Raw genomic sequence first — 27,228 nt, forward strand, 5'->3', positions numbered from 1 at the left:
AGGGCAACCGAGATGCTAGTTGCGTCGAGAGCAGCCATCAAAGTGATGACCGAGAGTGAGCTGAAGGCTACATAGAATCGCCACGTGGGATTGAATGCAGTTGTTTGACGAGGCTCTGAACTCGGCTCATCTCCCAATGGCGTCGGTGGGGCTTTGGACAGAATCCCCGACTTTATCGAAGTCGCCTCCGATTGAGGCAGCGACATTTTCGGTAGGACGCGAGGAACTGAGAATGCAGTACTCAAAGTACCAAGGTACCAGGTCTCTTTTGTATGTACACAGCGCGGCGTCGGACCGGTTGTAGGCGCACGGGCGAAGGGCTGAAATGAATGGCTGAGAGAGGGCTGGCTGTTGACAGCTCGCCACGTAAGTATCGAAAGGGGAGATACAAATTTTTATCCACAGGGGCCACGAACAGTGAAGACTGTTTTGGTAGACGCAAAAATGAAGCATTGCGGCACGCTTTATAAAAACGTCATCCATTGTTGAACTTCATCCGCTGTTCGTCCAAATCCAAGTCGGCCCATCATTGTCGCCGTGCCAGCAACAGATCTAGTAACAGATGCGCGAAGCGGAGATCTCCTGACCCACATGGACGGAGTTGCCGAAAATTCTTGGGGCCGTAACGTTGGCGCTCTCAATCAGTGAGTAAGAGGGCTAGATTTCAGCCTCATCGTGGCCCCAGGCGATCCTTCCACGCGGCCGCGCTTAAGCTGTAGCCTGGCGTGGCGGCGAGACGTTAGCCCGGCTGCTGAAAAAGTGCCGGAAGGATTCTGCAGGAGCCGGCTCGACATTGGCCCGACCCAAGCCCACGTCACGTGCTCGCTTCCCCGACAACTGCACTCGGACCAACTCAGATCCCCGTCCTCTCAGAAAGCTTGCTGCAACGACCACGGTCTTCTGATCCTCGCAAAAAGATACTATAAACAATCCACACGGAAATATATCATTCCGCCGCCCAAGGTGCAATTCACTAGGCCAAGTAGGACCCATATTTATTTCTGGAACCCCCAAGTACTACTACGCAAACTAGTTAGCTTTCCTACAACCATGGTATAAGAGATTACCTAGGGTCCAACTACCACCAAAAATTTGTACCCTAGTGATTGGTTAGATGCCAACACTGCCAGAGAGCAAACAAACGTCACATTGCCCTTCTGCTGTTTCAAGGCTCAGACAACGCTACTGAGCATTATTTGAAATGTCTGTTTCGGAAGAGCAACAACAATATGAGGTGTTTCGACAAGCAGTGTTACTTACCCTTCCGCCTGTCTTTGTCAGTCCTTCGCCAAGACCCCTATCCGGAATGCTCGCCCATTCCGCACGTGGTCCGGTGCTGCTCTTTGTTGTCAAGGCCGCTCCCGCAGAGCGCCTGCTCTCCCACAGTTTCATTTGTTGAAACATCTTTCCGCTACACGTCCCATAGCGCTCGAACCAGGCATGCCCTACGCCAAGGCACATGTCCCTCCCACTGCGCCTGTCTTCGGAAATGAGACGCCCGCACTTGGCGGCATGGAGCAGAGTGTACCAATTTCCTTCCGTGACTTCATGAAAACCGCGCCTCCGCAACGCAAACCATTGCCGCCAATACCATCGCTCGCCTTGTCGCTGTCTGACAATCCAAGCCGCTCGGAAGACTGTCTGAAGAAGACGTCGGAACCATGGCCACGCGAAGACAAAATGGACGGCGAGCGAGCCCTCAAGCCGCCCAAGGATTTCTTCCTTCAACCCGCCACATACACGGCCAGCAACCCGGCCTTGTCCAAGCCTGAAGCGCAGCGACCCCCGCTTCTGCAGCCAAGGAGGTTTGAACTGATCATTCCCGACCCTTCGCCACAGCCAAGCCCGGAGTCGAGGACGCCTGCTTTTGAATACGAGAACCACATCGACTTTCCGCCAAGCCCAGCCTCTAGCAAGCCACCGCAATCTCCACTCCCGCCCATACCAGCCGCCATAGGCCCTGCGAAGCGGAAACATCTTTCGATGCCGCCCAAGACTCCTACTCCACCTCCTTCCGCACCAGTAACGCGCGTGGTAATTCCGGCAACGGCCGCCTGCGAATCGTCCTTGATTATATCTCCTTTCGACTTGAACACCCCACTCTCGCCATGGACGGGCGATTCCTTGCTTTATCAACAGCCAACAGCGTCTACCTCGCCTCGAAGATTAGTGCCTCGTAGCGCCGCTCCGGGCGTGTACGACGAGTGGGAAGATGTCGTCGAGACAAGGCGCATCCGCAAAGACAGACTTTCGCAAGACTACCACGTAGCCCTCGTCGAACAGTACCGCGAGCTCGTTTCCCCTTCGTCAGACATCTTCGCTGGCGATGAGAGCCCCAGGGCGTTGCCGGATCCGAAACCGAGCAGAGGATACAACGACGACGATCTGATACCGCTGCCCCTCGCTCCGAGGAAAGGTTCCTCAGACCGCTATGACGTTGTCGACAGGAGCAGTCCGTTTCCGGAAGACCACTACGATCAGCCACCCGATTCCCTATCCCCGCGGCGATCCGACCGGCGAAGGTCCAGCATCCGCGAGAAACTCCCAGCCCTTGCGGCCGGCACGCTCAACATGATCCTACCGTCGAAACATTACCGGAACACCAGCTCCATGAGCTCCCGGAGCGGCGAGATACCCATCTCCCCGCCGGCGGATCACGTAAGTTTCGGGAAACGAGCCGTCGTCGCGCGGGCGCGATCGCCGGTGCCGCCATCACCAAAGGTCCGGCCACGGAGTCGAGCGTTCCCCGTAGCTGCCGCACGCCCCCAGTCAGGCGTGTACACCGTGGGACGTACGAAGCTGGGGCCGAAGAGTGGGAAGCCGAAAAAGAAAGGGAAGAGAGGGAAGAAGGGGAAAGGCGGGCCTGCAGAAAACACACCTCCGCTTGCACTCACGCTCACCTCGTCTTTGTCAACCAACGATTCTTCATCAACACGCCCCTCTACGGAGCGCCTTCACCGCCTCAATGTGAGCGCACCGATTCCCACTCCTGGGGCAGCATCGGCCCAAGTTCTTCGCGCCACCTCTAGCAGTCCCTCAACAAGCTCCTACTCTTCCCAAAAATCCCAGCCACGCTCTTCACCGTCCGCGACACCACTACCTCCCTCCATCACCAACAAGCCGCCCACTCCTTCTCCTCTTGGCCGCGGCCTCACCCACACCGAGCTCTTCGCATCCGCTCCAGCCTCGCGGCCAACGTACCCGCGCAAAATGTCCTCAGGTCCCCCAGCCTCAGCCCCGCTGCCGCAACAGCAAGCTCATCGCCGCCGGAAATCCTCCGGTTCCCGCACCGGCCTGCTCCACGCGCTCGGGCTGGGCAAAGGGGAAGGCAGCAGCAACAGCCACAGCGGTGGCGACAGCAGCAGACTGCCGTTCGTGCACGAAAAGAAGCTTCACGGCACCTCTGCGCCCGGGCCGCTGCCATCGCCGTCGCTGTTGTCTGGAGCGAAGAGAAGCCGTGAGGGTGCGGGTAGGCGCGGCAGCAGTGGCGGCGCAGTCGCCATGCCGCAAGTCCGCAGCCTAGCAGCCGCAGCGGTGGCGCCGGCGATGAGATCAGCTCCTCTCCCTTCCTCTTCTTCCACTTCGCTTGCTTCGCTCGACAAGGCGAAGGGTGGTGCCGATGCACGTGATGCTGGTGGTGGTGGTGGTGGCGGGGGTCGCAGCGTCGCAGGTTGGAGACTCAGCTCGGCGTCGCAGCAGCAGCAACATCACCTATCATTGTACAAGAAGGCCGTCGAGGCGCACCGCAGCCACAAGCGCGAGCGCCAGAAGCAGGAGATGAAGAAGTCGATCCGTGTGCTGGGCCAGGCAGATCCGCAACAGGTGGTGCAGGGATACGTGAGGGTTGCAGCGGGAGCTGTGGCAGGGCCGGGGATCAAGCCGGTATATGGTAGGACCGGGAGTGGAAATGCGGACAAAGGTGGGGAAGGGTGGCTGTGAGCGAGTGGTCATTTTTCGCTGCGGATGTCCATATCAAGCTCCTGGTGCGCCTTTGGGATTGCGGCAGCAACGAATCCTGTAGCCTTTATCATACTCATGCCGAAATACTCATCCTTCTTGTTGAGTTGGATATCATGTGCGGATCAACGCTGGAGAGGTCAGCGTGAAACCAAGGAGCAGAAGGCTAGTGTTTGCATGAGACGATGGTCGGTAGTCGTATTCATGAGCGTCGCCCCCAGACCAGTTACGTGCTCAGAAATCGCGTGCGCGGGTTGAAAAGCGTCTTTATGGATGGCTGTTAACGGAAGTCGTCGGTGGTGGGGTTGGAAAGATGGGGCGGACCAAGCTTGGAGAGCTGCACGTGACCTTGACAGGGCTGAGCGAATCGAGTTGGAGCGGGCGGTCGGGGGTTCTCGGCGAATGGCAGCACAGGTAAAGCTTCCAACATCATCGCATCCACGCGCGGTCCTTCCACCATCAACGCGCCTCCAATCGACCATGTTCGCCGCCCGCAGAAGCGCAGCGAGGGCCGCCCAGGCCTCGCGCGCCGCCGTCGCCCGCCAATCGCGCCGCGCCGCCTCGCACGACGCCCACCACCACCACGCCGCCGACGCCCACCACGGTCCGAAGGAGGAGCACTTCAGCGTACGCCCATCATACACACCACCGTCCGCACCGGCACCGCTCCGACATTCTTCTCTCCGCACACACCCTCCCCGCACATAGCCTCGCATGCCCTGCCTCCAATCGCCGCGGGAACACATGAAATAACCAATTGCGACAGACCGGCTTCTACTTCGCCGTGGGCTTGATTCCCGCCGGCTTCCTGCTCTACCAATGGACCGGCACGCCCAACGACCCCGCCGACGGCCGCAAGCCCTACTTCACCCGCATGGTCGACATGTACTCGGACTACCGCCAAACCTGGGCTGAGCGCAACAAGCTGCACACCGACATGATCGAGCAGGCCGCTTTCGACCGCCACCTCTTCCTCAACTCCACCCCCCGTCGCCACGTCGACTTGACCTTCCCTGAGTACGTCCCTGTAGAAAGCGTTGTCGGTTGAGGCAAAAGGGCAATTATGCTGACAGCACAAACAGGGCTTTCAACTGCGGCTCGCCGTACAACGTTCCCGCCGGATCGCAGGCTGACCTCTCCAAGGTCATCGAGCACTATGAGAAGGTCAACTACGAGGAGAATGCCAAGAAGCTCGAGGCCCTCAAGAACGGCACTCTCAAGGCTGAGCAGCCCCCCTCCAAGCTGGGCAGCGGCAAGGCTCCTGCCATTGTCCCGCCCTCGCCTGCTTAGAGAGAGAATCTTTTGTAGAAATACCATCAAGTGCTGTTCGAGAGTTGTCTAGGCTTCCACTATTGATTCTCCCTTTGAATTCATCTTTTCACATCCAACTACAAGAGTTATCACCACCTTGTTCAAGAGTGAGAGAAACACGTCAATCTTCCACAAAGTTGATTGTAGCTATCACTCCCTATTTTCCTCTCATGGCTGTAAGCCGGGCAGCTCCCCGCGGGATATGCATTTGATAAACATTGCTCCCTTACCCAGTCAGGCTCCTCCCAGGAAAGGCTTCTGTGCAGAACCTCATATCAGGACATCATCAACTGGAAGTCTCATAAGTATGGCAGTGCAGTAACGGATCCGAAAGAAGGAGGCAGGGTCATACCGTATGACTGAAAAGGCCATAGACCCCGTCTCAGCGAGAATTGCATGCTAAGCGCTCACTTTGATTTGTCGTTGTCGTTGGTCGTGCTCTCCTCATTGTCGTTGGCCGCCTCATCCTCGACAGGACATCCGAGATAGACGGCTGGTGATGTTAGTGGTTAATGCATATCTGGGTTTGGTAACGGAGGCATACCTTGAGCGTAGAGTCGGTACGTGTCCGCGTTCTCGGTTGCCATGTCCGCTGGCAAGTTGGCTGCATTAGGCCATTCGGTTGCGTAGTCGTGGGTGTCCGGGCTGAATACGCGGGACAAGTGTGAGAGCTCATGGATCATGACCCCAGTCAGATCGAGATCGTGGCATGTCTGGGTGAGCGACGGTAAATCGAAAGCTACGTCACACAGGCATACGATATGGTATGCATCGAAGGCGTAGGCAGCAGACCATTCGCCGTTGTCGATCTTGCAGAAACCAAGGACGTCCTCACAGTGGAACTTGACCGGGCCTTGTTCGATGGTTTCGCATTCGTCAGCAATCGCACGGAGGCGCTCAGAAACCCTGTCCTTGAAGACTTGGTCCTCGGTGTTGAAGAACTGCTTGAACCTACAACTAATCAGCACTTTCATTGAGACCAAGGGTCTGCCTTTTGACTCACAAGTCGCTCGCCTCGTCGGAGCCGGCATCGTCAGCGGCTTTGTCTGCCTGTTCTGTACAGCCACCATCGCCGATGATAGCAGCCTCTACTCGGGTGAGGAGATCTCCTTCGCAACTGTCCTTGACATCGACTCCCGAGATGAACCTACTCCGAGCTGTCTTGGTCGAGTTGGCTAGAGCCTGTTGAAGCTCAACCTGAACGTCGTTGCTGTGGTAGGCTACGGTACTGCCGTTGAGGAGCGTTGAGTAACCCTCGGCGTAGGGAATGAAGCCAAGTGCAACCGCTGTGAAGTTGCCACCAGCGCCGAGGTCATACTCCTCAGCGGCGTCGAAGCGGACGGTAAGCGACTCGCCAACGGGAAGGTGAGAGAAGTAGTCGGCGCTGTAATTTCCAGGGCGGGGAGCGGCGAACCGAACGCCCTCGAAAGGAAGCAGAATGCCTTTCTGGTGTCATTAGCGTGCTCTTTACCGGTAGGCCGTCCTACAATGGAGCCAAGTCGATAACTCACCGTCGGAAGTCATAACAATCTTCTGGGTGGGGACGTCACCAAGAAGGGTGCCTTTGTTGAACAGGTTGACGGCGCAAGAGCCCGTGTTGGTCAACTTGACCTCCATGGCAGATCCACCCACCGAGGTGAGCTCAGCATCGAGCGAGGCGCACACAGCTAGAGCTGCAAACGCAAGAAGGCAGAGGTTGGATAGGAACCTCATTGTGGCGGCTGTGAGTGAAAGCGATTGGCTGTAGTTGGGCAGGTTGAAGGTGAGCGGTTGCTTGCGAAGCTGGTGGTGGAGCAAAGAGTGAGGAAAGTTGGATGCAAAAGTTGAGTGACAACTGGAGGAGTTCATAAAGGCTTTCACCCGGGCTTTCAAAAAGGGAAACTACGATGGAGCAGAAAGAGAAGGCACAGATCAGGCTCCCATCTGCTGCCCGCTGCACGCAACTCTCACTTACATGACCGGTGGCTCCTTCCTTCTATAATGCACCCATGCACGTGATTCTGTCAAGACAAAGAGATCCGTTCAACTACAGCTAAAGAGACGTATCATCTCGACCGCCTTTCCGCACCATCACCAACCCTCCCGTCATAAGTCCTCCTCTCCTCGGCGCCACCATACCTCGCGGCCGCGCCCGCAGTCGTACGCGCACCGGCGCCGCTTCTTGCTGCCATCATCTCTCTCGCCCTTTCCGCAGCGTTCTGCTGTAGCCTTGCAGCAAGGCCATCAACCTTCGTCCCGCGACACTCCGGGCAAGCGTGTGCGGTATGTCGGCGCTCCATGATGCGAAAGCGAGGACAGTGCTCAAACGCGCGTGTGTCTGCATCGACATTAACGCGGCCGCACGGCTCGATATGACGGCGGGCGGCGCTGCCGCCCCGGAGGTGGCCGCATCTGTAGAGACAGAGAGTTTCGGTGCACATTTTCCCCTCTCTTGTTCGGGGGCGTTTGTGCTCGTTTGTCGGGGGATGGAAGAATGAGAAGTTGCGCTTGTTGTTGTTGTTGTTTGCGCTCGCAAGTCGACAGTTAGAGATAGTCAGGAGGTGGGCCTGCGTGCTTCTTGTTTGCAGCGGGATGTGGTGTTGCGAAGGATGACTCGGACTGAACGGCAAAGCTCCAAAGGTTGAAGAATCTAGGAGTGGAAACACGAATTTAATGTGTGTGGTTTGCGTGTTACATACACCCCACGTGTGCGACTCAATTGACTTCGGTCAATTGGTTTGCTGCAAATGGGATATGACAGCCTGGCATTTGTTGGTGCACGTCGGCATAATCTCTCTGCTGCATGGCTACCCAAACCGATGCGCGTCCCCCGTCTGGTAAGCACTCTCCCGAACGCCACTCGCCGACTCGTGCGCCTCCGCGGGAAGCAAGGTTGAATAAGATTGCGGGCGCCTGCATTGGTGCCCGAAGACGCTTCTCCCGTCTCGGGTTGGCGCAATACTGACTCGATGCTAGCAAAGTCCCAAAGATCGGCAGTCTCATGACACAACATGAACTGACTTCTGTATCATTTTTGAACCCTACATTTACGGCCGGATTTGTGCAGCAACTGCCAACCGAGAGTGAGCAAATAACTGGAACAAGGCAGCGTATCGCATCTTTTTTACTTCACTCGACAAGAAACGGTCGAGTTTTGTAGTTGTCCTATTAAACCCCATCCTCCAGTCAACGTCTAGAGAAAGTGTCAAATCATCCGTGCACCAATGCAACTCAGGTTCAAAAAAGAAAGTCGAAGAATAGGCCGGTACCCAATACTTAACATCCGAATACCACCCTTCACTGTACTCTCTACTTTCTGAGCTTGTCAGAAACTTTTAGTCTTTCGAAGTGTTTGTGCCTGAGTCGAAGCCGTGTTCCTGGGTCTAGTAGCAGAGTCGCAAGCGACGTCCTCGGGTATGGCAGCAGAGTCCTCGGGTATGATAGCAGAGTCCTCGGGTATGGTAGCAGAGTCGGAAGCGATGTCTTTGGGTATTGTAGCAGCGTCGGAAGTGGTGTCTTTGGGTATGGTAGCAGAGTTGGTAGCCGTGTCCGCGGATGTGATAGGAGCCGGTGGCTGTGTATGCGGGTGTGGTGGGAGCCAGTTGCCGTGTCCGTGGGTGTGATGGGAATGCTGGTAGCCCTGTCCGCCGGTATGATAGGAGCCGGTAGCTGTGTTCGCGGGTATGAAAGGAGTACCGGTAGCGGGGTACTGGTTCATGAAAGGAGCGCCGGCAGCTGGGTACTGGTTTATGAAAGGAGCATTGGGATCTGTGTACTGGCTCATGAAAGGAGCGCCGGTAGCGGGGTACTGGTTCATGAAAGGAGCGCCGGCAGCTGGGTACTGGTTCATGGAAGAAGCATTGGGATCTGTGTACTGATTCATGAAAGGAACATTGGAAGCTGCGTCCGCGGGCAAAGGAGCCCCAGTAGCCGTGTACTGGGGCATGGAAGGCGTATTGGGAGCCGTGTATTGAGGTATAAAAGAAGTGTCGGGAGCCGTGTTCGCGGGTAAAGGAGCGCTGGTAGCCGTGTACGAGGGCGTGAAAGAAGCATCGGTGGCCTGAAGCTTTTGCGGTAACGTACTAGTGTTGTAACTCAACGTCGTATTGTTATTCATGAGATTGGAGGTCATTGTTTCCAAGTGCTTAACTCGGACCTTCAGACTTTCATGTTCTGTCATCCACGGCTGAAGCTTTCCGGAAATGTCTCTGTTTAAGCTCGCTTGCGCTTCGTCCGAGCCACCAGTCGGAGGGACCGGGGGAATGTCCACAGGGGTATATATGGTGATAGCAAGTGGTACCGTGCTTGGGTTATATGCGCAGAGACTAGAATCTGTATCGTCGGTGGCCAAGAAATTAATCTTGCACTTGCGTGCAGGCTCCGTCATAGCTGGTGGCTTCTCTTTCGAAAGGTCCCTTGCATCCTTCGAGAAGTAGTAGACCCTTCTCAAGCCTCCAGCCTTGGGATTGTAGCCGGATATGCTGCGAACGTCCCGTGCTTTCATGACCCTTAGGCTAACTTTCTCTTTAGAGGTGTTCTCCTCTTCTTGAACAGAAATTCCATCTGCTCCATTGATATTTTTAGTATCCTGATTCTCGAGGCTGCCGCTGTCAATCACCGTAGTATTGGCATCCTGGTGTTCAACATCGAGTTTCTTGTCGGCCCCTGATGGTTCGGGTATGGTTTTTTCAGGCTCCTTCTGGTGTGCCGCCTTCTCCAACTTTGCATTGTCGCTCGCGAATCCGCTGTCCGGGAGGCTTGTAGGCTTGCTTTGGGAAGAGGCAAATGTAGAACTCGACTCCAATGAAGGCCAGATTGTGTCATATTGTACTCCCAATGAAGGAGGAAGTGTACTTTCTCCACTTCCGGGTGGCTCAATGGGTGCCGGAGGACTGACTGTGCCCTCCCCATTGCTCTGTTTGAGTTGCTCCACTTCCTGGGCTAGCTTCGACTTTTTACCGCGAAAACGCTTGCGAGAACCTCCACGCCACTGCGGCGAAGAATTCCCAGTAGGAGTTGGATATTTGCCACCGCGCTTGTTCCTTTTACCTCGCTTTTTGTTCTGGGCCAACCATTGGGGCTGATCGTCCGTATTTGCTGCGTCATTAGATCCGGCTGGCACCTTGAAATCGGTGATCTGCTCTTCCGGTGGTTGCAACGAGTCCGAGCCTCCGTCTTGCTTCTCAAAAACGTCTGTCGGAGGCTCAGTCGGAGGAGGAGTGGAAGCTTTTGTCCCCTTCTCGGACTGTTCTGCTGGTAGCTCGGTTGCAGGAGGAGTGAAAATTTCCGTCACCTTCTCAAACTCTTCTAGCGGTGGCTCAGTTGCAGGAGGAGAGTGATCTTCTGACACCTTCTCGGACTCTTTCAGCGGTGGCTCGGTCGTAGGAGGAGTGAGAATTTCCGCCCCTTTATCGGACTCTTCTAGCGGTGGTTCAATCGTAGGAGGAGTGTGATCTTCTGACACCTTCTCGGACTCTTCCCTGGAAGGCTCGGGAGGAGGAGGAATAGAGCCTTCCGTTCCTTTCTCGACCGCTTTCTTCTTTTTCTTAGACTTCTTCTTCTTCTTTTTCTTCACCGCCTCCTTATTTTCCTCCTGTACTTCATCTTCTAGGGCATTTGGGTTCTCACCTTCCTCAGCGAAACTCATCTCGCTGATACCTTGGACTTTAAAAGGAGGCTCACGGGGGGTCCTGTACGATTGAACCCACTTGACCCAGTGATGACTCTGGTGAGGGATCTCAACTTCTGAGACCTTTGTGGATGTGATGGGAACAGCGACAGCTGTCTCGTGGTCGGAGGCGCCTTTGTCATTATTTTCTTGGGAGCGAGAAGACTTGGGGCAGCACTCGCAAAACTCCATGGTTGCTATATCGGCAAATGCTGCCTCGGAGTCGTCAAGGATATGATTATCGAAATCAACAGGCTCCGAAACAGTGTTGGAAATGAACTTGTCTACTAACTGTCAGCATGTACTATGGCCGACCAAGGCCAGTGACTATACCGATGGCGGCAACCAGTCTCTCGATGCTCACATTATCTGCGCCTTCATTCAGAGCTGAGTTGTATATCACGGTGTCCGGGCGCCAGATTTTTGCTGGCCGCATGTTAGCAAGAGTAGCAATTAGCTGTGTTTCAAGGCTCTTACACTTGGCGAGTATCTTCTCTATGATCTCATCCACATTGGGTCCAGCCAAGCCGCGGCTGAAGACGTGGCCCGTTTCGGAGTCTTCAGCGTTAATTACAGTGATGGCCGCGGTAAGGTGCGTAATGTGCTGGTCCCATTGGGCGGCATTTGCGCCGGACGTGTTGCGGGTCTTTGGGGGGTTGGGGGCATCGGCAAAACATTGTAACACCCCAATTGCATAATCCTCTGCATGAGCGTATTCATCAGGGCCTCGGCCCACGATGCCCATTCTGAAAGGAGGCTGCTCATCCACCGTGATGTCCTCGTATGCTTCTGCCTTTCTAGTTCGAAAAATCGTATCGCCCGGATGCTCGTCATCGACATCAATAACTATGCGAAGCTCGTTGTTTGGCAGCACAATTGCCAGCAACTGTCCATCTATATCGTCTGTGACGGTGACATACCGCTTGATCTCGTTTCCTTGTTCGTCCACGAAGACGGTGCTATCGTCCGCGGTGATGGTGCTCCTGTCGCTACTGGCGTCGTTCTCTGGGGCTGCATGACTAGAGTCATCTCCTGCGTGCGGCCCAGGCTTCGGGGACGGCGCCCTTGACCAACGTGTCAGCTCTGTATGTTTTGCGGGGAGGACTTGACATGTTACTTACGGTAAACCGCCGGTAGAAGGTCCAGGTGTCGTATGCTCTGGGGTTTGAGCGGCCGAATCGTTGCCTTCTGTCGCCTCGTGCTTCTTCGAGGCGGAGGCCTTGGATTTGCCTTTGCCTTTCTTGCGTGGCATAGCCAACAGCAAACGCTTGAAAGAGAGTGGTTCTTAGGCTGCGCGCAGAGTTGCTATTGTAGAGTGTGGGCAGGCGCCGAAGGCGAGGTGCACGACGCTTGTAGGATAATAAATGCGAAATGACTGGACCTAAGAAGATGAGTTGAGCATAAGATGTTCCAGTAACCATGTGAGAGCGGTGGCTGGCGGAGCGTGTGTCGGCGGAGTTGACGCTGGCCAGATGATGCGACTGCTCTTCAAGGAAGGAGCACCTGAAGGGTCTTGCCGTTACTTATTTGGGCAGTTGAATCTCATTTACGTCCCTTCGACTATCCATGCCCAAAAGACAATGAATGCCATGCAGACCATTGTCCAAAGACATCTGACTCTGCCTTTGGAAGAATAGCAGCTCTGACCCCAGGCGGTCGAGATACTGCTTTTGTCGTGTTCCGGACAGGAGCCTGTGATCCTTTGAGTATGACAGCCCAGCGAAGACTCACTCTTCTTTGATGCGTGTGTCACCTCCCATATCCCACTTGAAGTACTGTAATTGGGATTCTCATCCACACTGCCATCCCACCCTGGTCTCTCTCCCACGTCACTTTCCAGCCAACAACCAAAGCTACCCATTTCCCCATCACCATCCCATCCCCCCAGCCCATCCCACAGCTCCTCCACCCCAAGCACGCCCCCTACGAACTCGCCCGCCCTCCCACAATCGAAGACCAAAAACGGCGACTCCCACGTCGCTGAAAATGCCACGAGCCATTCTTGCCACCCTACTGTACAGCCGAGAGCAGCCTCGTGCTGCAGGGTTCCCCAGTCCGTCCACTCGGTACCGAAACGGAAGAGCAGAAGGAAAGTGTCGTCATTCTCGCCCTCTTCATTCTCCGCATTAAATTCGTGGTCATCGTGGGGAAATCCACGATCCATCAGAACTTATCCTTTTCTTTCTTCCTTCTTTGGATTCCGTCTGCCTTCTCTTTCTATATCCTGTGCAAACCGAGTTGATTGTTTAATGTATCAGGCTGTCCCTGTTCTGTGCTGTGGACGCGATGAGACGGACTTTACAGGTTAGACAGAAGAATAGATTAGAGAGGGCTTGGGAGGAACGTAGGTAATGGCGGCCGAAGCAGACAATAGAGGAACACTACGCGTAGAGACGTGTCAGCGTTAAGCCTGGAAAAATTAGATAAAAAGAGCAGAAAGAAGCCATCCTTGCGATGCGTAAGCGCTTTTAAGCCCTTGTTCGTAAGTATTGTTTCACGAATGGGAAAATGAGGTTGGGCGGCGTAACGAGGCATGGAATGTAGACCTCGTCTCCCTGCGAGCGCCCAGCAAGAGGCTTGGTTAGCGTACATTTCTGCGTCTGAGACAAACCACCACTATGTAAGACTTGGAGAGGCTGAGATATTGCATAGATTCTGCTGCATTTATATTACCTGCGCCAAAAAGTTAGCACGATAATGTTCGTTGCTTCCCCTGTAAGATATACTTTCGCAACGAGATCCACCTTTCTTGAAGGCCTCCATTGCGTATGTGAGAGAAGTAGAAGCGATGGGAATAGACTGTCTCATGAAAAATATCTTAAATGGCAAAGTAGTTGATCATTTCATCTATCAATAACCATCTGCTCTATCAAGACTGGTCTCGCCTTTTCCGAAAGATGACGTGAAATCTGGCCAATATATACCTGCCCAAAACTCCGAACGGCCCTGTGAAAGTAGGATGAACTCTATTAGTAGCTGAAAGGTTCCGGTGTCATTTAGGTCGTTAATACAGACGCTTCAAGCAGAACCGTTGGAGACGCCGTTGCCTTTATTCAGTTTTCCGCCAACAGCAGCCTTCTCCAGCGCCTGCAGCACATCTCTCTTGAGGTCCTCTCCATCCTCAATACCGCAGCTGACTCTGACAAGATTGTCAAAGACGCCGGCGGCTTCACGTTGCTCCTTGGGGATACCTGCGTGCGTCATGCTCCCGGGGACTTCAACCAACGACTCGACACCTCCCAGAGATTCGGCAAGCGTGAAGATCTTGGTGGCCTGACAGAAGCGCTCAGCAGCCTCCTTGCCTCCCTGGATGCGGAAAGAAAGCATGCCTCCGCCCATGCCGTTACGGTGCTGCTTAGCAGTGATGTGGTGCTGGGGGTGCGAAGGGAGGCCGGGGTAGTTGACAGCGATGACATGCGGTGAGGTAAGGAGAGCATTGGCGATCTGGGTCGCGTTGGTTGTGGCCTCCCTGGCACGCAGGTGCAGCGTCTTAAGACCACGGTGGGCAAGCCAGCAGTCGAAGGCACTGGGGACACCGCCGATGGCATTTTGCAGGAAAGAAAGACGCTCGTACAACGTGTCCGAGTTGAAAGCGCAGGCGCCCATCAGCACGTCAGAATGGCCGTTGATGTACTTGGTCACACTGTGCACAACGATATCGGCGCCGTGGTCCAAGGGGTTCTGGACGTAGGGAGAGAGGAAGGTGTTGTCCACAACAACCATGATCCCGTGCCTGTGCGCAACGGTAGCAACAGCACGGATATCGACCAGGCTCAGCGTGGGGTTGCTGGGCGACTCAATCCAGATCAGTTTTGTCTCGTTGGGGCGGATCAGATCTTCGATATCCAGCTCAATCGAGGGAGAGAATGTGACGTGGACGCCGTGCGCGGCGGCGACCTTGGTGAAGTAGCGATGAGTTCCGCCATAGACGTCAGACACAGAGACGACATGCGAGCCGGCGGCAAGGGACTGCAGGATGATAGCGGTGGTGGTTGAGCCTGAGGAGAATGCAAGAGCGTAGCGGGCGTGCTCAAGGGCGGCGATGGCCTTCTCGAAGTTGTCCCTGTGGCGGTCGCCGTCAGCACAACGCGTACACGGGGCGCGAGCGGAGCAGAAGCATACCTGTTCGGGTTGGAGCTCCTGGTATACTCATACTCGCCAACGGGCTTGCCGACAGACGTCTGGGCGAAGGTAGTGGAGAGGGAAATCTAAGCGCTGTGAGCGGGGCTGCGCGGGGCTTGGGGCTGGGACTGCTTACAGGAGCAATAACAGCGCCGGTGACGGGGTCGTGAGGAGAGCCTGCGTGAACGGCCAAGGTGCCGAACTGGTGCACGGGAGAGGGCGCGCGGGGCGGCGTATCGATAGGGTGCTCGGTGTGCGTCATGACGGCGGTCTGGTGCAAGCGCGGAATGGGACCTTTCAACAGGACAGCAAAGAGCGAAGGAACGGCTGGGGCGGGCGCTGCAGTCGTCTTTTAAGGGCGCGGCGCTCGAGCAGTTTAGTTATGTCAGAGTCAGACAATGGAATGGACTGAGATGGCGCACGGCTGCTTGGTGGAGATGGCGCAATCGCCCTAAAAGTAGGTGGCAGCTCGCAGGGTCTCGTGCTGCGCTTGGAGCCGGCGGCCGAGAGCAGCGTGTTAATAATTCACGGGAAGTGCGTCGAACGGCGTCGGCGCTGCGTCTGTCAGCAGCTATCGCTTCGGAAGGCGCGGCGCGCTTCCCCAGATTGTTGGACGCGACTGCTGCATTGCATCATCGCCCATGCACGCGTTCCTGCGCAAGCACTTCTCCTCCCTCCTGAACGCCTCTCAGCCGTCAATAAGCGGCCCGCCGAGTCACCGCACCCTCAACCTCACACCGAATTTCTCAGCTGCCCCGCCTCTCGTGAGACGCGAGAAAAGTTTGTCGCCGATGTTGCCGCGAAAATTCTCTTGGATTAGGTAACGGCTTGCCCGCCCGTGTCGACTGCCAACACCTTCCTATTCCCTACAAGGCTCGCCAGACGGCGACCGCCGCCCATGGACCACCTGTCCTCTACCCATACAGCTGTCCGGCGTCGTCGCTCATGGCGAGCTTCCCGCCTGCTCTGGACGTCAGCCCAATGTGGCTGACGGGCCGCCCAGTCGCCGGCCCCGATGCATAGTACATCCAGCTCGACCCCTTCTCGTCGATGGCTTTGTCCAACTCCTCGTTCGAATAGCCCGCAAGATCAGGGCCCAGGTCCTCGCGAATCGCCTCTGCCAGATCCAGCACCGCTCGCCACATGCCGAGCCTTCGCCCGCGCCGCCACAGCTTGCTGTTGCGATGCGTGTCGAACCACACCAGGTACATGCCCGCCGTCCAGATCAGCATGAGCGGGATCCAGATGAGCAGGATCCCCGGAGCCAGCCCCCACTCGTACGTGTTGTCGTAGGTAGGCACGCACTCGAACGGCCCTCCTGCTTGCTGCTGCTTCGCGGTGCCGAAGTGTGGGACTGGATTGGGTCCGCCGGGTGTGAATAGGTCGCTGGCCTTGTACGTGCTGTCGAAGAGGTGGAACGTGCCATCTGCATCCGGGATGTTCTTGTAGAACCACGGGTCCGAGACGTGAAATGTCTGGCCGTTCGTGACGTACGTTGCGTTGCTCCAGCGCACGAGGACACCACTGGGCAGCTTGACGAGGGCCTGCTTCTTCGAGATGTATCCCGCCATGAGGTCCAGAATGCCCGGAGACGCCAGGATGAACACGATGGAGAAGACCAGCCACAGAAGTGTGGCCTTCAGCCTGGCACCTCGCAGTTTCCCGAAGTTCTTGAGTATGTGCCACAACGACGTGGGCGATCCGTGCTGGAAAGCCAGCGATGAGTAGACGTTATAGGGTATCGGTGTCCGTTCGGCGTTGCGCAGGAGAGCACCCATGAAGACCCAATAGGAGCTCAGCACGAGGGTGGCTTGGATGCTCTTGCCGATGATAAAGTTCCAAAGCACTTCGACCGCCTTCGCTTCTGCCCAGCTAAGAGTGCCGGTGGAGAAAGTGACGGAGGAAAACTTGTTGATATCCGCAGGAACCTCCCGAGTTGGCCGACAGATTGCTTTGTTGGCTAGGTAATGTCAGAGCCTACACTTTTGCAAACCCTTTGTGTGTACTCACGGTCTATTTCATTCTCAACGTCGACACGGTTGCTGAAATGCTTCAAAGCCACTAGGAAGCCGACCGTAGGAGCAAGGCACGCGAATAATGCCCCAGCGAGGATGAAGACATGCTTCGAGAACGCGAAGCACCAATTCCGCCGGTGTCTGACAAGAGGCTTCGGCGAGAGATGGCCGCCCTCGCTCGACGTGACCACGGTGTAAGGCGTACCTGGGGTCCACGCCATTTTGAGACTCAAAAAGGAGCTTTGAAACTGAAGTGCAGTCAAGATACTCGTTCAGTCAGGCGAAGAATAAACACGACATGATGGGGACCGTTTGCATCTTATGCTCCAGTATCCTTGCTGCAACGAGGATGCACCAACGGCCAGCCCTCAAACTCTGTCAGTGCCGCATGCCACATGGGTCGGAAGGAAAAGCCACCATAAGCACTTAAAGGTCCGTGTCTTGCTGTGTTAGGGTAAGCTGGTGGTATTCTTGGGGGCCGAAGTGGCGCTGTTTGTTTTGTGGCGTGCATGATTAGGATCAGATTCCCGCACGGGAGATTGCTCCCAACCTACCCACGAGAATTGAGGTTGTGTACTTTTGGCCCCGTACACACAAGCACATCTATGGGAGAATGCTTTCTGCCAGTCCCTCCGATCTACTCCATTCCGCTGCAGCTGTCATGCACGAGCAGCGGTGATGTTTTGATTGGACAAAGAAGAAAGCGTATTATTGTTGATCCTCTCTTGTCGCAACACATAGCAGCATGTACGACAAAGGTGTTCCCTTCATGACTAACTGCGGCCCGAGTGCCTGCCACTGGGCTCTTTGAAAGCTTAGTCGTAGCCATGTGCTCAGCCTCGAAACACGTTTCTCGGCCCGCCCCACCAATCAAGTCAAATGATCAAGACTGATGAGTAGGGCGGTAAGGTCTATTTTTAGAGTCAATACCACTGCATCCATGCGAGAATGAGGGCGTGGCCAGCACGCACATAGTCGTCCGTCTCTAAATTGAGCGATATTGCTTCTGGCAGGGGTTGGATTCCAGAGCTGCGTTTGCTGTAATACTAGTGCGTAAAACAAGGCGCTTAGGTTGCTTCATCTCGTGGCCCACAGCCACCGGGAGTGGATATGGAAGCCGTTGGGTTGGGATGAGCATCGAGAAATATTGCTGGATAGGCAGTTTGAAAAGAAAATGATCATTTGGTAGCTGTCGACCAAAGGACGAAAATATCAGAAAATTTGTCGTTTGAATTTCTCAGTTCACCAGGACTTCGACAGATGTTTTCATGGAGCCATAGGATAATATGTTCACAGCAAGAGGTCTCAAGAGCGCCAATGTTAATTTGAAGAACTCTTTTTTGGTGGTGGCTGGCAGCACCAGGTTATCACATCATAGCCAGATCCGATCAAGGAAACTTTTGATTGGCTCATGTATCCTTCATGAAATCCGTAGTTTCCATATGCCCCAGACCATGCAACCCGAACCCAGAACAAGCATTTACTTGAGGGGAATGAAACGCGAGGAGTGGGTGGCACCAATACCGGGCCTACCGTGCTTGACGGGCTTGCTGTGGCAGATGTTAGAATCGCGTTTGACTGCGGCAGGAAAATCCGGTGCAACGTACTAGGAGATGGAGAACTCAGCCAGGTAGTGGCCAACCATCTCAGGCTTGATCTCGACCTGGTTGAACTCCTTGCCGGAGTAGATGCCGATGACGCTGCCGATCATCTCGGGGACGACAATCATGTCACGGAGGTGGGTCTTGACGAGGTCGGGCTTCTCGTTGGGCTTGGCCTCCTGCTTGGCCTTGCGGAGTTTCTTGATCAGGCCCATGGGCTTGCGCTTGAGACCGCGGTTGAACCTGCGACGGGCACGGGCGTGGACGACATCACGGAGCTGCTCGGACGAGAGGTCGAGGAGCCTAGAATCGGTATTAGCACAGCTCACCCCCACTCTCCACCGCCACCGTTGTGTACATACTGGTCAAGGTCGATACCACGGTAGGAAAACTTGCGGAAGGCTCTCTTTCTCTTGAGCTCTGCACATCACCGTATTGTCAGCCAAAGTCCCCGTTCCAGCGTGGGTAAGACCCAATCGGGTTTCGATGGACTGAGCAGGTGTGCATGCCAGTGCAGCGATCGCGATGGGTTGCGGGCGGTTGGGCGAGTGTGCGAAGGGTTTTCAGGTCGTACCGGCAGCCTCCTCAGCGTTCTGTTGACAGGTCAGCGAGGCACTCAAAGGGATATCGGCGGCAGCAGGGCACTCACGTATTCCTGGTCAGCCATTTTTGCGGTTGTCGAAGTGCGGGTTGAGGACTTCGAAGGGGTCGCAAAAGGTGTTGTCGCGGTTGAAGTGGTGTCGACGGCGGCCAAGTTCGCCCAAATTCTGGTGGGAGCGCCTAAGCGAGCGCCAAGACCGGCCCCGAACAGCTCCCCGAGCGTTTTCACTGCTATCGATAGGGCATGCGCTCGTAGCAGCGCAGAGACTCGTCATATTTAGCATGGATAGATTCACAAGGCTGGGACTGATTCATGCGGCCTCGACATGCCGATGTGGACATTTCACGTGCAAATTAGAATAACAATTGGAGGTTACACGGCCTTTTGTATTTTTTGGATATCACACAGCATTTTCGCTGCACATGCTCCTCGTCCGGTAGACGCCCATTTTTAGCCAGCACGAATCCCTCCAAATTCCCAAGCCATACACGTGAGCCCTTCGTTGCCGGATCCTGAGCAATCATAACCCATCCTGCGCAGAAATGACCTTGTCTTGACCGTGATGCACTTAGTCGAAAAGACCGAAGCCCATATCCTCGTCGGACTCCTCCTTCTCCTCCTCCTTCTCCTCGGCCTTCTCCTCGGCGGCGGCGGCGGCGCCACCGGCAGCGGCACCACCGGCAGCGGCACCACCAGCGCCGGCAGAGGGGACGGAAGCAAGCTTCTCGGCACCGCTGGCAATCAGCTGTTAATGGAGTCAGCAATTGTTCTTCGAGAAAACCCCGTGAGGAGCCTGTGGGCAGCCGTACCTCCTGGATGTCCTTGCCCTCAAGCTCGGCAATGAGCTTGTCGAGGCGGTCGGAGTCAGCCTCAACACCGACAGACTCGAGGACGGCCTTGACGTCGGCAGCGGAGGGGCTGGTGTTGCCACCGAGGCCGAGGAGGAGGTAGGCAGCGAGGTGCTTCATTTTTGTGGTTGCTGCAGAATGTCAGTGATCGCCAAAGCGAATGAGCGAAAAGTGCAGCGCGCAGACGACGGCTCTGCAGCGCAGGAAAGAACGTACTTGTGGAGGAGTTTGTGGAAGAACAAGCGAATCAATCGGTTTAGCCGCGCTGGCGGAGACTGAAACGTCGAGTCCTTGGAGGTTGTCGTTGGGTGTAGGAGAAGAAGCAGAGTGCGGCCGCGCTGAGTGTCAGAATAGCGATGCTCGGTGTGCGAGGCACTAGTCCCGATGCGATTGCTAGCGCGGCGGTGGGTTCCAGGCAAACGCGCCGTCGCCGGGTAGCGGCAGCGTGCGCTGGGGCTCAGGCGGGTGCAGGTGCGCTTGGATATTCCGGCGCCGATGCCCGCGCCTTAAAGAGCGTCATGTCCTGCGCTTTGCCGTCCTCACTCTCTCCGTCTTCCTCCTCCCTCCCTCCACTTCCGACCGCTGGCCGTTTCCCCCTCCCGCCGATATCCGCCCGCCCGCGCGCTCCCCATCCTTCTCATGCCCGCAGCATGAGCGCCGGCCATACTAGCAACTATCGGTGATCTTCTGAACAAACGGCTGGGCCTTTTCCACAATGAGCGTAAGCCAGTCCGCTCCCGTGTATCGCCACCGCTGCTCACTTGGCCCGCAGTTCCTCAACAGCGTTCTCTCCTCCATCGGTGGCGGCGCAAGCCAGTCGCAGTCGCAGTCTGGACGAGCCGCCCCCTCGCAAGCCCCCGCCGCAAAACCGACGCAAACTCCACGTGTCGGTGGCTCGAGCAACGGCGTGTCATCAACAACGGTGCCCAAGCGCAAGGCAGAAGGCGAGCCAGCGTCCATACCTGCAAAGGCCGCGCGTAGGGATACAGACCCGTCCCGTTCGAATCCTGTGTCCCGCACTGGCACCGCCTCTCCAGTCGTAAAGCCCGCCACTCCGGCAACGTCGAGCTCGATGCCCTATCGCGGCACCGCTCAACCATCCGGCTCCGCTAGTATCGCTCGCAAGCCCACCACGTATGCGTCGGTCGCAAAGTCGGGCTCCTCGACCACCACCGCAAAGCCTGCCGCGAAGCCCGTCGTCAAACCATCGCCTGCAGTCGCAGCAGTACAAGCCCCACCGGGGCCGGCACCGAAGAAGGGATCATATCAAGAGATCTTGGCAAGAGCAAAGGCGGCACAACAGGCACAGCCCCCGGTCGGTGCAATCAAGCACAAGCCGGTTGAGAAGTTGACCAAGAAGGAGAGACTTGCACTTGAAGAGAAAAACAAGCAGGCAGCCGCCGCGGCGAAGGACCCCAAGCTTGCACTCAAGCAGGGGCTGAAAGGGGCTGCTAAGAGCGTTGATGCAAAGGCCGGCGAGCCTGCAAAGGAAAAGAAGAAGGCGCCGGACCTCGGCTACCAAGGCACCATGCGTTCAGCTCCAAAGGAACCGGCCTACCAGGGAACCATGAACAGAGGTGCCAGCGCAGCAGCAGCACGCAAGCCTGGACTCGACAGGGGCGACAGGAGCAGAAGTGGTTCCCTTGGTCCCCGGCCTGCGGAGAAGCGCTACCGATACTACGGTGAGGACGAGGACGATGAAGAGGACTACGACTCTGAGGGCTCTTCAGACATGGAAGCAGGCATCTTCGATGTAGACCGCGAGGAGCAGATGAGCTTACGTGTTGCCCGAAAGGAGGACGAAGAGGCGTTGCGCGAGGAAGAGGAGCTCAAGCGCAGAAAGCTCGAGCGCAAGAGGATGCTGGAGAGGATGAATTCCCAAGCGAAGAAGAAAAGGGCTTACTAGGCTGCAACAAAGGCTTATTCTACTTCGACTCCAGCCGGTAGGTGGACATGGAGTCCGCCTCGGCTTTTTCTTCCGGTTTTGAGCATTGCATCGGGCATTGGGTAGATTATTGCTGGTTATAGCGTGGCGTTCGTCATCACTTGTCGCGGCACGATTCACGAAAGGCTTCCGGGTTTCAGAGGGGCCCGTACATTCTCCATCATCCTTAGCACTTGTAGAAGATAGCTTCAGCCACTGTCTTACGGTAATTGATACAAGACTAATTGCGCATCGTGCGCCTCTACTATACACCGTTTCGACATGTTTATCTACTAGTGAAATTCATTGTGTTCTCCACATTTCCTAAGATTTTGGCTTCTCTTTTTGGTAATGTACTCTTACTATCCAGCCAATTAGCGTATTTCTAATCTTCTGCTTCAGAACTGGCCATGATTTGTCGCTGGGCTGCATGCACTGACTTCTACATGCGAGGTAGAGTGTAGGGAGTTTCTTGATTGACCTGATCGCATTCCCCAGCCACGATGGTCTGAATTCAACGTCAGCATACACCTATGCACGAAATTTAGATGGTTGAGACTGAGGTGTCCCATGTCTATCGACGAACGAGGTGCATGTTCGGAGCCTACCAGCAGCTCCTGGCAAACTTTGATGCGATACCCTGAAGCAAGGCGCCGGTGTGGCTTGCTGTTGATCAACGCGACATGCAGAACGCCAGCATCTAATGTCGCTTGACGTTGTCGGCCCCCCTTGCTCGGTAGGGCTGCGTTGCGGAGTAGCCAGGGCAATGCCTCCGAGGAAGCCCCCCCGCAAAGCATGCCTCGGCAAGATCAGAGGCGATCCAAGCTCCCGCCCGACTCCGCTCCACCCTCGCTGCTAGAGAGCTTCCGCGGCTATTCTATATCACGGGCTCTCCCCCCAGAATATGAAGTCGGTGTGCACATCCGGGGGCTGAAAAACGCAGAGACCTTCACACTCCTGAAAACACAGCGAAGAAATAATGGCGGGCGAGGTTCGCCAGCCCATCGACGTCGCCTCGTTGTCGAGGTACATTGATGCAAACGTGCCGGAGATCAAGACTCCGATTGACGTCAAACAGGTACTGCAGTCTCCCACCCCGGCCCTCTCAACAACACATGCCCCTTGACGATGCTACCTTCCAGAAACATCACCGATGCTAAGCGCTGCTTTCACAGTTTGGCTACGGCCAGTCCAACCCGACCTACTTGCTTACCTCGGTGCCAACGGGCGCGCGGTTCGTGCTGCGCAAGAAGCCGCCGGGCCAGTTGCTGTCCAAGACGGCGCACAAGGTCGACCGCGAGTATCGCATCCTTGCCGCGCTGTCGCGCCATACCGACGTGCCTGTGCCGCGGGCCTACTGCCTGTGCGAGGATGACGGCATCATCGGCACCGCCTTCTACATCATGGAGTTCCTCGACGGCCGCATCTTCGAGGACCCCAGCCTGCCCGGCGTGAGCGTCGAGGATAGGACCGAAATGTACGTTTTGCCTGTTCTCCGTCATAAACGGGGAAAACAAAGATAGGGAGCTCTTTTATCTGGCAGAACCCCCTATCTTTGAGACCGTCATGGAGCAGACAGCTAACCACTACGCTCGCTCGCACAGGTGGCACGACGCCATCCGCACGCTGGCCAAATTCCACCGCGTCTCGCCCGCGTCCATCTCCATGTCCAATTTCGGCAAACCCACAGGCTTCTTCAACCGGCAGCTTGCAACCTTCGCCACCATCTCCGAAGCGCAAGCGCAAACCAAGGACGTCGATAGCGGGGTGCCCGTCGGCAAGATCCCGCACTACGACGACATGGTCGCCTTCTTCAGCAACCCGGCCAGCCAGCCGCGCGACCGCAGCAGCTTCGTCCACGGCGACTACAAGATTGACAACGTCGTCTTCCACAAGACCGAGCCGCGCGTCATCGGAATCCTCGACTGGGAAATGTCCACCATCGGCCACCCGCTCTCTGACCTAGCTAACCTCCTCAGCCCTTACGTCACCGCCGCCAGTGGCGTCAGCATTGGCGCTGGCGGTAAGGGTACTCAGTCCTTTCAGCCTGGCGCCACGCCCGGCCTTCCCGCCCACGACGAGCTCGTGCGCCTGTATGCCGAGACGGCGGGGTGGAATCCGGCACCCGATATTTTGTGGGGAGAAGCGTTCAATCTGTATCGCGGTGCTGTGATTCTGCAAGGTATTGCAGCCAGATATGCAAGACGCCAGGCGAGTTCGCTAAAAGCAAAGGATTATGGAGATGGCATGAAGCCGATGGGCGAGTTGGCTTGGCGTTTGGTACAGGAAATCGGGCAAGGAAAAGGTAAATCGAAGTTATAGGAATGTACTGCCGTGAGGCTCATAGGAGAAATTTTCGAAACTTCAATGCACGATGAAAACCAACTGTGAACTCGATTGTAGTCAAGATTCCGTTTGCTTTTTTGAAGGCCAGCTGCTGAACTCTGAGCAGCATTTGCTATCCATTTGCCCCATGTTGTCCGATTAACGCCTTCGAGAAAAGAGAAGCACTTGGACTTGTCAACGGAAGTGTTTCCTCATTAAGAAATCTTTCTGGATGGAGCATACCGTGGATGCCGTCCTCCTGCCGATTTGTGTACACTAGCTAAGGCCGTCCCCGACTCCAGTAGCTCCGTGCATCATTGATTGACCAAGTGGTATCCGTGAAACGAGAAAGGAAGTGCTGTCGACCATGCCCCAGGTCTGCACCAATTTACCTGCCAGGGCGCTCATCGCCGCCAATGCGCTCGAGGGCCTGTGAATTTACACGTCAGTATTTGCTCTGCCGGCACGCGGGGGTTGAAGCGCAATCGAAGGGAGATCTCGCGTGGGACGGAAAGTCGTACCTCGAGCATGACGACTGAGTTACCGCGAATGACCTGCAAGACTTTGATCAGCTTTCTTGCCCATAGCGGCTTTGGGTTGGCCGAACCACTTACACACATGCCAATGCGGACCTTCTCGCCACCAGCCTTCTCCTCGACAGCCTCGTCGAGCACAATGTTCAAGAAGACCTAAGCATGGGCGTCAGCCTAGAGTTGCGCACGAGGCAGGGCTCAGTCGAAGAAGCTAACATACATCGTAACCACGGAGAACGCCGATGACCTTGCGAGAGCCGTTAAGCTGCACAAAGAGACGCTTGTCCAAATACTGGAGAAGGACGTTCTGTCAGCGGATGCAACTAATCTTCCCGGGGTCGGAGCTATCATGAAGGTGGTAGAAAGGGTACCTTCTTCAGTTCCGGCTGAGCCTGCGGCATTTTGGATGATTGCGCGTAAAATTGGTAGTCGTGGTCTGTGTGGCTTCGGGAGCTGTGAACGAAGATGGCGAGCGCGTTGTTGTCGGAGGGCAGGTGGTGCTGGAAATGCGACGGCAGTGAGCTCAAGTTCGCGCCGACGCGCGCCAAGACTCAATTCTGCCGGCCCGCTCGCTCACCGCCCGCCGCCGCGACGCTGCCTCTCTGGAGCTGCAGGCCGCCGCTTTTTCAACACCACTACATCATTTGTGCACCGCATCCGGCCCCGCGCCCAAGCAAATTCATGAAGCAGATCCGACATACCTTGGCGACCACGGACGTATAATAACAAAAAAAACACAAGGAGAAGAACTATGAGGAAATCCTTCGGCGGGCGGCGCGTCCCGCGCAAGATCGGCCAGGACGAGGACGAGGACGCTGGCGCCACCAGCTCTGGCACCGATGCAGGCCCCCAAACACCAGGTCAGTATATCCATCTTGCCTCCTACCACGTCAAAGGCCTCCTGTTCTGACGCGCGTGCACCTGACAGATAGCTAATCCAAACATAGCAGAACCCATAGTAAAGCGACCAACTACCTCGAAGACCAAGAAACGGTCCTCTCTCCGCCTATCGTTCGGCCCTGGTGAAAGTGGTACCGAAGGTGATGACGACAGCGGTGCCGTCTTCACGCCCAAGAAGTCCAATCTTAGCAGAATAGCGGCGGAGAAGAACGCCGAGCGCAAAGGTTTCCGCGCCTCGTTGTCGTCAGGCCAATTGCCTGCACGGAGAGAGGTCGCAGATGAACGACCTTCCTACACCAAGGAAGCGCTAGCGGAGCTGCGCGACTCGCAGCCGTCCACGCCAAAGCCCAGCGCGGATGAGGAGGATGAACCAGAGGGGAAGGAGGTGGACGTTGCTGCCAAGTTCGGGCCGCTGACGAGCTTGAAGTCATCCTCCGCCATCCCTACTGACGCGGAAATCCAGGAGAAGAAAGAACGCAGACGACGGTTAGCTCAGGAGCAGGGGTATATGTCGCTGGATGGCGACGACGATAGAGACAGGACCGTATATGATGACGACAATGCGTACGACAGCGATGACCTTGATCGGCCGCGTGACGTTGCTATCCGGACCTCTTTCAAGGAGAAATACCCTGAAGGCCGTTTGGTGCACGAGGATGAGGATGTGGCAGAAGGCTTCGACGACTTTGTGGAAGATGGTCGCATTTCGCTTGGCCGCAAGGCAGAACGAGAGGCCGCACGTAAGCGCCGTGAAGAGATGGCTAGCATGATTGCAGATGCTGAGGGTGGTGGTTCTGGAGACGACGGGTCCGACGATTCGGAGGCTGAGCGCAATGCTGTCTATGAAGCTGCGCAAACGAAGGCTGGCACGTACGGATCACGAGACAAGAACGCAGACGATCCGCAGCGCCCTCGGACACCACCAAAGATTTCATCGATACCGGAGCTGGGAGGGGTACTAGCGCGTCTACGGGCCTCGTTGAAGGAACAGGAGGAGCTCAAAGCGGCAAAGGTTAGGAGGATGGGGGAACTGGCGAGAGAAAAAGCGGACATTGCCTCTCAGGAGTCCTGGATACAAAGCCAGCTGAAGATTGCGGGAGAGAAATACGAGAAGCTGAGAATCGAAGCTGGCGGAGCTGGTGGAGCGGCAACGCCAGTGAACGGAGTTGATAGCGCGGCGGCAAGTGAGAGGGGCTTGGATAGTCTTGGAGGTACACCGGCTCCTGTTGGAAGTGACGAGGATGCTGCGTGAGACAGTGGAGAGTGCATGCCGAGAACTATCATGCCAAAACCAATTCATCAGGCGACCAAACAACCAAAGTGTTTTGAGTTTAAGGCCCACGAGACCACATAGCTAAAAAGCTAAGTCAATGTCGGATGATGGCATCAGAGATGGGCCTTCGCTATGTGCGCCCTGGCATTTGAACAAAAGCTCCACATCTAT

General features: G+C 55.9%; 12 protein-coding genes across 12 annotated transcripts; 5 read left to right on the forward strand and 7 right to left on the reverse strand.

The window, feature by feature from the left end:
• Positions 1 to 1,440: 1,440 nt before the first annotated feature.
• Positions 1,441 to 3,939, forward strand: LTHEOB_10752 (Cyclin-dependent kinase 12; the record flags this gene model as incomplete). Its single annotated transcript, XM_035507432.1, has 1 exon — positions 1,441 to 3,939. The coding sequence occupies one exon, from the start codon at positions 1,441 to 1,443 to the stop codon at positions 3,937 to 3,939; it is 2,499 nt and encodes an 832-aa protein (XP_035367107.1).
• Positions 3,940 to 4,437: 498 nt separating this feature from the next.
• On the forward strand, positions 4,438 to 5,247 carry LTHEOB_10753 (Nadh-ubiquinone oxidoreductase kda subunit; the record flags this gene model as incomplete). Its single annotated transcript, XM_035507433.1, has 3 exons — positions 4,438 to 4,584; positions 4,724 to 4,974; positions 5,040 to 5,247. The coding sequence occupies 3 exons, from the start codon at positions 4,438 to 4,440 to the stop codon at positions 5,245 to 5,247; spliced, it is 606 nt and encodes a 201-aa protein (XP_035367108.1).
• A 428-nt stretch (positions 5,248 to 5,675) lies between these two features.
• Positions 5,676 to 6,981, reverse strand: LTHEOB_10754 (Peptidase m35 deuterolysin; the record flags this gene model as incomplete). The annotated part of the gene is made up of 4 exons (XM_035507434.1): positions 5,676 to 5,761; positions 5,813 to 6,219; positions 6,272 to 6,710; positions 6,780 to 6,981. 4 exons carry the CDS (start codon positions 6,979 to 6,981, stop codon positions 5,676 to 5,678), a joined length of 1,134 nt encoding a protein of 377 aa, XP_035367109.1.
• Positions 6,982 to 8,572: 1,591 nt separating this feature from the next.
• Positions 8,573 to 12,167, reverse strand: LTHEOB_10755 (uncharacterized protein; the record flags this gene model as incomplete). The annotated part of the gene is made up of 5 exons (XM_035507435.1): positions 8,573 to 11,199; positions 11,249 to 11,341; positions 11,393 to 11,712; positions 11,836 to 11,979; positions 12,037 to 12,167. The coding sequence occupies 5 exons, from the start codon at positions 12,165 to 12,167 to the stop codon at positions 8,573 to 8,575; spliced, it is 3,315 nt and encodes a 1,104-aa protein (XP_035367110.1).
• A 1,766-nt stretch (positions 12,168 to 13,933) lies between these two features.
• Positions 13,934 to 15,299, reverse strand: LTHEOB_10756 (Cystathionine gamma-lyase; the record flags this gene model as incomplete). Its single annotated transcript, XM_035507436.1, has 3 exons — positions 13,934 to 14,978; positions 15,038 to 15,123; positions 15,174 to 15,299. The coding sequence occupies 3 exons, from the start codon at positions 15,297 to 15,299 to the stop codon at positions 13,934 to 13,936; spliced, it is 1,257 nt and encodes a 418-aa protein (XP_035367111.1).
• Positions 15,300 to 15,951: 652 nt separating this feature from the next.
• LTHEOB_10757 (uncharacterized protein) lies at positions 15,952 to 17,273 on the reverse strand (the record flags this gene model as incomplete). The annotated part of the gene is made up of 2 exons (XM_035507437.1): positions 15,952 to 16,997; positions 17,048 to 17,273. The coding sequence occupies 2 exons, from the start codon at positions 17,271 to 17,273 to the stop codon at positions 15,952 to 15,954; spliced, it is 1,272 nt and encodes a 423-aa protein (XP_035367112.1).
• Positions 17,274 to 18,532: 1,259 nt separating this feature from the next.
• Positions 18,533 to 19,320, reverse strand: LTHEOB_10758 (40s ribosomal protein s15; the record flags this gene model as incomplete). The annotated part of the gene is made up of 5 exons (XM_035507438.1): positions 18,533 to 18,602; positions 18,660 to 18,956; positions 19,016 to 19,073; positions 19,228 to 19,246; positions 19,303 to 19,320. 5 exons carry the CDS (start codon positions 19,318 to 19,320, stop codon positions 18,533 to 18,535), a joined length of 462 nt encoding a protein of 153 aa, XP_035367113.1.
• A 502-nt stretch (positions 19,321 to 19,822) lies between these two features.
• LTHEOB_10759 (60s acidic ribosomal protein p2) lies at positions 19,823 to 20,222 on the reverse strand (the record flags this gene model as incomplete). Its single annotated transcript, XM_035507439.1, has 2 exons — positions 19,823 to 19,999; positions 20,064 to 20,222. The coding sequence occupies 2 exons, from the start codon at positions 20,220 to 20,222 to the stop codon at positions 19,823 to 19,825; spliced, it is 336 nt and encodes a 111-aa protein (XP_035367114.1).
• A 595-nt stretch (positions 20,223 to 20,817) lies between these two features.
• LTHEOB_10760 (Chromatin spt2) lies at positions 20,818 to 22,008 on the forward strand (the record flags this gene model as incomplete). Its single annotated transcript, XM_035507441.1, has 2 exons — positions 20,818 to 20,823; positions 20,875 to 22,008. 2 exons carry the CDS (start codon positions 20,818 to 20,820, stop codon positions 22,006 to 22,008), a joined length of 1,140 nt encoding a protein of 379 aa, XP_035367115.1.
• A 997-nt stretch (positions 22,009 to 23,005) lies between these two features.
• LTHEOB_10761 (Aminoglycoside phosphotransferase) lies at positions 23,006 to 24,348 on the forward strand (the record flags this gene model as incomplete). The annotated part of the gene is made up of 3 exons (XM_035507442.1): positions 23,006 to 23,104; positions 23,202 to 23,503; positions 23,631 to 24,348. The coding sequence occupies 3 exons, from the start codon at positions 23,006 to 23,008 to the stop codon at positions 24,346 to 24,348; spliced, it is 1,119 nt and encodes a 372-aa protein (XP_035367116.1).
• Positions 24,349 to 24,739: 391 nt separating this feature from the next.
• On the reverse strand, positions 24,740 to 25,285 carry LTHEOB_10762 (Small nuclear ribonucleoprotein g; the record flags this gene model as incomplete). Its single annotated transcript, XM_035507443.1, has 5 exons — positions 24,740 to 24,781; positions 24,873 to 24,905; positions 24,966 to 25,040; positions 25,105 to 25,176; positions 25,256 to 25,285. The coding sequence occupies 5 exons, from the start codon at positions 25,283 to 25,285 to the stop codon at positions 24,740 to 24,742; spliced, it is 252 nt and encodes an 83-aa protein (XP_035367117.1).
• Positions 25,286 to 25,635: 350 nt separating this feature from the next.
• LTHEOB_10763 (uncharacterized protein) lies at positions 25,636 to 27,036 on the forward strand (the record flags this gene model as incomplete). The annotated part of the gene is made up of 2 exons (XM_035507444.1): positions 25,636 to 25,744; positions 25,832 to 27,036. 2 exons carry the CDS (start codon positions 25,636 to 25,638, stop codon positions 27,034 to 27,036), a joined length of 1,314 nt encoding a protein of 437 aa, XP_035367118.1.
• Between the last annotated feature and the right edge of the window lie 192 nt (positions 27,037 to 27,228).

The sequence above is a fragment of the Lasiodiplodia theobromae genome (assembly GCF_012971845.1).
Source record: "Lasiodiplodia theobromae strain AM2As chromosome Unknown scaffold_41, whole genome shotgun sequence".
In the NCBI taxonomy this organism is placed as follows: domain Eukaryota; kingdom Fungi; phylum Ascomycota; class Dothideomycetes; order Botryosphaeriales; family Botryosphaeriaceae; genus Lasiodiplodia; species Lasiodiplodia theobromae.